The sequence below is a fragment of the Malurus melanocephalus genome, unplaced genomic scaffold (genome assembly GCF_030028575.1).
Source record: "Malurus melanocephalus ecotype Western Australia unplaced genomic scaffold, MMel_1.1 scaffold_126, whole genome shotgun sequence".
NCBI lineage: Eukaryota > Metazoa > Chordata > Aves > Passeriformes > Maluridae > Malurus > Malurus melanocephalus.
Genome location: NW_026623358.1, coordinates 1,043,629 through 1,051,300, shown reverse-complemented (window position 1 = coordinate 1,051,300; position 7,672 = coordinate 1,043,629). Strand labels below are relative to the sequence as shown.

The window sequence follows — 7,672 nt, the reverse complement described above, 5'->3', positions numbered from 1 at the left end:
AAAGGTAGCTTAAAACCTGCAAAGATGCCTCCCTGTCAAAGGGGGAAAGTTACAATGGCAACAATTTCATTGGCACTGTAATTAAAATGAAGAACGAAGTTCATCAATACAAGCACATGTGTCTCATAAGGTGTGGCATTCTGTTGCAGTTTAATTCAGTGAAAGAGAGCAAGCCATTGACCAGTGGCAGCATAATAAGAAGTGAGACATTCAAGGAAATCTGGAATCTGTGAAGAAAGTTAAGGGTGAGATAAAGGCCYGAGAGAATCTAAATTACTGAATATAGTTCTTATGATATGGCTGGTTTTGATCCAGACAAGCATGTCCACGATCTCAAATAAAAGGTCTGTTAAAGGTCTGTTTAAGGTCTGCAGAACAAGACACTTTACCAAGCAACMAAATTAATTAGAAATAATCAAAATAGAATAAGAATTAAGATGTGACMATTTTTTTAAAATCCTCTTCCCAAACATATACATAACAAGGCACATTAGGAGAAACATCTTCAATAATTTTATTATTCAATTTGACTTAAATACCTGAAACCAGTTTTCTCACAATTTAAGACAATGGGGAAAAGTTTCAATTGCTTTTTACAGATGTCATAAATTCATTGTCTACTAAAGTGCAATGGTTGTGTGCCAAAAAGTGTAAGCAGAAAGTAAAAGACACAAGACAAAAAAAAAAAAAAAAAAACAAAAAAAAAAAAAAAAAAAAACACATGTAATCAGTTTGTGAAGACATTCAAAAACAGTGAGAGCATATGTATTCAGCCACATTTTTAAAGCAATTAAAAGTAAAAATAACACTGAAAATGTTTATAAACCTATATATTAACTTGTTCCCTTCAAAGCCCATAATTTTGTACAGTTTTTAAACAAGATTTTAATGCTTTTAAAGAAAACAAAAAGTATTAGCATTCTTAGTACTTCAAAGAAATGTATGTGGAATAAGATAAAGGCAGACAGGTGAATTATATTTTGAAGCACTAAGCACTGACTGGATTGCAAGATATATTTTAAACATCTTCTTTTAACTGTGCAGTAGGTGCCAGTGTTTGAAACAGTCCTGAAAGTTTTTTTGACATCATAACAGCAAAACTTTTGAGTGATTTCATCCCCCACATCAGCATTAAGAGAAAACTGCTGAAAAGCATTCAGTGGAGAAAAGACAAAAAAAAATTCCTTATTCCTCATGGAACTTTATGCCTTTTCAATTTTGTATTTCATAAATAATTAGTCATTAGACTTAAAATTTCTCTTTACTCCAAACACTCACATTAAAGACATTTCACATGCACAACACCACTCTGTCCCTTTTAAACTAGAAAAGCACAAACTACTGAAAGCTAAGCATTTSAAAGTTCCAGGTACCTTAATCTTTCCAAAGTTACAAAGTGTTCAGAARCAAGGTAGTAAATACATTAGTGCTGCTCCACTTACAAATTTTTGGAGATGGTATCTATTTTATTAAACTTAATATTTTTGTTCAGTAGAAAACCAACATATCATATTGTTACTCCTCTCCATTTCCCTCACAGGTGTATTTTCTGAGAGTTTGTTACATTTGTGTGCTCCTTACAGAACACATATAGGGGTAAGGGTCCTACCAGTGCTTAATTAAATATAGGGAGTTTATTAAATATAGAGAGTACCCTTTCTCAGGTTTGCAGAAGGGCTGGTAACCATCTGTGTGTTTAAGACAAAATAATTTTGAGGAAAACATTAATTTAAGATTTGTTTGTGCATACACAACAGATTGTACTTAGCAACCTTCAGACAGTCTCCCTAAACTCCTGATTTCTGACGGGCTAAAATCACAGAGAAATGTGCTGAAGAAGAAAACTGCCACGAGCCATTCTTGACATAGTGCTAATTATATCAGGGTTGTTAAAGCTGTGGTTCTTAAACCCCATCAAAATTCATCCACATTTTGCAACACACCTAACAGTTGTTTTGAATGCTGAACAAGAATATTCATCATTCAAAGAGATTCTGCCAACACACAAAGTCAGTTACCTTGCTATTTCACCTGATTTCACGGCGAACTCCGCACATTCACAGAATTCTTCTACATTCCAGAGCTTACCCAGCCACCCGCTCAGAATCCATCCCYAAGTTTGGCACACAGAGTAACTTTTCAGGACAGCCCCTCTTTTTCACTACAACGTGTTAAGGACAGAATCSCATCGTCAAGCGTGGACCTCCCTTGGCAGCTGCTCCAGGAATAATTCTTATTACTCCAAGAATTCATCTCCTCTTGGCTCACAGGGATCCCCCCTCGCCSGTGACAGAGGCGCGTAAGGCGCAGTGCAGGAGAGCAGCAGTTCCAGCGCTAGAGGACAGCCTCTCATTTGACTGAGCCCCGACATTTGTAGTGCACTTTCCACATCGCTTCCTTCCTCTCGCACGACAATTCGAGTTCATAAGATGAGGAATCCACTTKCAGGAAGCTTTTCTTCGGATTAAAGATTTTTTTTTTTTTTTCTCTCCCCTCTTTCTACATAAGTCTCAAAGCGTTGCAAGAATTCTTGAGAATGAGATAATTAATGTCAGTACTGTCTGTCCAACACCAAAGACAAGAGCTTCTAGGGGAGCCATATTCTTTCCTGCTACTCTGTAAATTCCAGCTACTGCAGCACCTAAGAATCACAAGAAGAACAATGATCAAAACACAGGAAAAGCCAAGGCTGAAATACATGACAAATTATTTACCCTGTCTATGCATCAGTTATTTACAGAAAATTACCAAACACTATATTACTTCATGGCATTACACAATTATCATCCTTGCTTGTATTTTTATAGTTCAGTACATCCTTCAGGAATGATATTCCTAATGGAGCTGGATCAACTTTTTCATCATCAGTTTAAGAAAATTGMATCTTGTTGTTTCCCCCTGTAGACATCTTCCAATATATAAAAAAAAAAAAAAATCTTTTTTTTTAAACATTTTGTGCCTTGCGCCATTTTGAAAAGGTAGCAAGAAAATCCTCTAAAAATTGACCAGGTCTGAAGTGTGATTTAATATTGTTTGTACAGGCAGGGAGATGACAAGAACAATAAAGCTGCTAGTGTCAACAAAACAATTATAAACACACATTTATCAGCTTCATTTAATATTTCAGCTGGATAAAATGGTCATGTTATATGAGTTTATTTTGACTTAAACTACTTAATTGTTAACAATTGTTTAGMAAATGCAGCAAAACATGAAAAAGGTCAAAGTATTGCAGTGTAATCCACAAATGTATATGAGAGGAAATTTCTAACCAACACAATCAGATTTTGAGCCATGGCACATTAAAAAAAAACAACACATTTTACCTGTACAATTGTGTGCAAATTCACAAATTGTATTTGAAATATAATATCAAGAAGCCAGGATCAGCCAGAAACAAAACATTGCATTGCAACACAGCCAGGGGCTACTGACTCCCTTCTCCTGTCTTTTGCACACTAAATTCATCACATGTGTCTGAAGAAGACAAGTCACAGAGCAAATGTACAGCTGGGACATCATGGGGCAAATGCCTGGGAAAGATCAGTCCTTGTGTCAATTTTAAAAACCCTAACAAAACATGCTAATGATGAATAGTATTTTCTGCTCAAATTTCTAAGTCTTTTAAGGGTGGGAAAAAAATCCTTTAAAAAAAAAACAAAACAAAAAACAAAACAAAAAACCCCCCAAAAACAAAACCAAAAAACCTAGCTTGTATACAGCTGTGTCCACAGGTAAAAAAATTTACTTAATCCAAACCTCAGCTCACCTAGAATTAATCTTTCATTTAATACTTTCTGAACTGATATTGTCTATTCAGTTGTTCTTTTGCTTCCCTAGAGAATAAACATTACTGTTCTTTATTTTGGAATGAGTAACTTTTTCCTGAAAATCAAACCCAAAACTTAATTGTGGACCTGCAGTAGGTATCATCTCAGATGCTATCTAGTTATCATTAAATGCCTTCAGAGATGACAGAAGCTTTTTYAGGCTCAAAAAGGACTGAAAAGCCATTACAGTTTTTTAAAATACTAGGCAAAGGTTACAAAAAAATGTGAATTTTTTTGGTTTTGCACAGTCAGGAACAGTCTGTTGAAGTGTTAAAAAAATCCCTTAGTGACACAGAAATACACTGAGTTCCAACAGATTTTCTGAAAGCACAATTAGCATCTGAATCATCTGACATCTTCAGAAAGTAACACCACATTCTTACAATAACTTTAGGAAGAGAAGAATTCACTAATGATTGTGGCCATAACAGTACTTACAAATACTATTAATCATACTGTTAGGTAAGTTTTGGGTTAATTTCTTTTTATTGCTTCTTTTTTTTTTTTTTTTAAAAAAAAACCCATATTCTGTTAAGTGTATTTTGTCTGAAATATCTCACCAGAAGGCTAGCCTTATGGTATTTCACTCAGGTACCTTGCATAAGCTTTTCCATTTGTTCCTTGGCTAGCTGCTGTCAAAAACTGAAAGAGATCCTTTAGACTGAGCCCATTACTGACACTAAAAATATTTTTGGGATCCARCTCTCAAAGGGAATTCAAATTGGCCTAAAATGGATACCAGAATTGTCATTACCAGATTGATAAAGATATTTTGGGCTTCTTGAGAAAACACTGAGATACTCTGGAAAACATCCAGAAAAAAAACCAATAAAAATTTGCTAGTTTGCTAATTATATATTATTACACAAAGAATAGTGTGCAGTGCAACCTGTAATGCATAACCCATCACAGCTGGTGGGGAGCCAAAAGTATGTAAAATAGCCTGCCAGTGAGAGAAATGAGAATACGCCACCAAAAAGGAGTGTGCTGGGGAAGAGGAGGAAGAACAGACCTTTCTGGATTAAAYACAGCTAAAATCCTTGCATTAAGCTGCCTGGCATTCACATATTCTTGTTTGGCATGGTTGGTTATTTTTGGTTGTTGTTTTGTGCTTTTGTTTGTTTTTCTTATGGTTTGGTTGGGTTTTGGTTTTGGGTTTTTTTAGNTTTTTTTTTTTTTTTTTTTTTACTGTATCCCCTGCTAATTAGTAATTCTTCAATACCTTATTTAATAACCATTAATTTCCATGATTTTTCAAATCTTAGAAACGGAGGAGTCTCCTACTTTTCTATATGCTGGTAAAAATGTCCCAGAATATCAGAAAGTGCAAAACTAAACTTACACTGTGCAATAGTCTAAACTGCCTTCATTCATCTACATAAAAAAGCAGAGGACTGGAAATACAAAGTAGAAATTAAAGTCAGTTTGCTGTTTCAATTTCTTAAGCACTGGACCAGGCATATCCAAACCACAGATATTTTGACTTGCATCTCTCAGTTTGCAACACAACAGCTATTAAAAATGCTCTTTAATATTTCATCTCCATAATTTGTCTTCAGAAGCTCCCCACAGAATTTCTTTCAATATGAAACAACTCAATTCTGTCCAGAAACAAAAAATACTTGAAGGTAGAAGTATTTGTCTAACCAGCTTGCAATGCTCTGTGCAAAACCTTTGGGAACAGCATAACAAGCCTAAAGCCTAAGCTCAGAGAAATTCTAAGATGAATATGCACACCAACAGAACTGCTTGCATGCTAAATGTTTTGACCTGAAAAACTGGATGCCAAAAATACAACTGTGTTGCTCCTCTTTTYATGCAAAGATAAAAACACACAGTGTACTTTTATTTGGAAGACACTGATCCTGAAACCTCACCACAGAAAGCTGTGAAAGTCTCTGCTTGGGATTTCAACACCACATTTCCTAACTTCAGTTCTTCAGAATCAAAAATCAGCCTAACATAAAATGTAAGGCAGTCAATTAGTTCCAACCTATCTTAGAAAAAAACAAACAAACWAACAAAGAAAAAAACCCACACCCAAAACCCAACAAAAAATAGTTATACTGAACTATACTGTGTTAAATTGTGGAAATTCAAAGCTGAGAAATCTGTAGCAATTAAAACAACCTTTTGAGCAAAGTTGCAGTGAAACTTCTCATGACATTCACATTTTTATTTAACCTTGAAAAACAATAGGCAGGAAGAACTTCCAGTAGCAATAAGAAACAGTCTGGCACAAATTCTCTATGAATGTGTCCAAAGCTGACAGTGAAACCATTATTCTGATAATCTGGGCAGAACACAGGAAAACCAGACTGAACAGTGGGAAGTTTTGCCTTCAGACTATAGGGTGAYTGCTGCATTTACAGTTCCTTACCCTCAAAGACCTTTCAAGTCAGGCCATCTTATCTGCAACACTGAAGATTTTTGGGCAGAAACTGCTGCTCAGTTAACACAGGCACCATTCAACACATGGATTTTAATGCTGAGAACTCCTTACCAGCATTGTTTCAGACAATGAAGCACACGCTTCTTTCCTGCAAAATTAACACTCACTATTTTCCCCCCTACAACAGAAAACTCACCATACTCCCACTTGCTTAGGAAAGCTACTGCARTCTATATATAATTTTTGATAAACATAGCTGGATATAATAAAACCTAAGAATGAATAAGGTGTCATAGAGGTTTTATGGCCTATACTTCAGTGSTGACACAAATCGTGGAATTTCTTGGGGAAGATGGAAACACAGTGTCCAATAACTCTAGATGAAGACAGAAAGCAGCATTTTCTCAAAACGTTCTTGGCAACATCACTCATGTCATATTWGGTCAGGTGTAACGCTTCTGCACTATACTACATAAAATACTCCCTCCTTCTGCAATGTTTTAATCATGAGTGTAGCTTTTCACTACAGCTCTCTGAMCCTTTGGGCTTTACAAGAAAAAATGGGTTCATCTCTCCGAGGATACCATGTAAAGAAATAAAAAAAAAATGTATCCTGAGTGGCAGGCATTCATCTAATACCATAAGAAACTCTGTAACAGATGACCCTGCCAAACAGCATTTTACCTAGAGCATCAGCAAAGCCTAATTTTTTTTTTTTTTTTTTTTTGGGGGGTGGGGTTGAAAATCATTCTATAACTATTGCAAAATCCTTAATAAACAGTTAACAATTCACTACAAAAAGCAGGGTTTTTTTTCTTTTTACAAGTTAGATGTAAAATAAGAAAGGAGAAAACCCCAAAACAACAAAAAAACCCCAAACAAAAACAAAAGGCACACTTACTGGTTATCATTGCTCCAGTTATAGAACCCAGAAATCCAATGCTGACCACAATGACAGAAATCAGCCTCCCCTGCCTATGCCTCTGCAGCATCACAAACATTAACACTCCCACAGCACCATGGACAAASAGAGAGGAGAAGAGAGCCCAGAGGAAAACCCAGTACCACATCTCTGAAAGAAAGCAGTCAAATAAAGGGTTAATTTTTTTAAGAAGCGAACTTTATAAATAAGAAACTTTAAAACATTGCAAACAATCAACAGTAATAGAAAAGCAATACTGACTTCCATCTTAAAAGTGACACCAGCAGCACATGCTTGAGACTCTTGCCTCATTTCAGCAGTCTATCATAAAGGATTAGCTGTATTATGTTAAAAATTATAAAAAGAGTTCTGGCAAAAATCTTGTAATTTTACAAGTCATAATTCCTTTAATGACTTCTTTAAATAGTGTTAATTGCAATTTCTTAGTAGGCATTGTAACTACTTCTGTAGCATGAAATATTCTTTGACACAAAGACTGAAGGAGGAAAAAGTCAAGAACTGTTTTGG

At 35.4% G+C, this 7,672-nt stretch overlaps 1 protein-coding gene across 1 annotated transcript in view; it reads right to left on the bottom strand.

Annotated features, from left to right (window-relative positions):
* Positions 1-721: 721 nt before the first annotated feature.
* TMEM170B (transmembrane protein 170B) overlaps positions 722-7,672 on the bottom strand; it is a 14,619-nt gene continuing 7,668 nt past the window's right edge. The window contains exons 2-3 of the mRNA XM_057370442.1: positions 7,124-7,294; positions 722-2,641 (exon numbers count right to left, since the gene is read on the bottom strand). Coding sequence (XP_057226425.1) covers positions 2,511-2,641; positions 7,124-7,294 — 302 coding nt within the window. The 3' untranslated portion in view covers positions 722-2,510. The remainder of the gene's footprint in view (positions 2,642-7,123; positions 7,295-7,672) is intronic.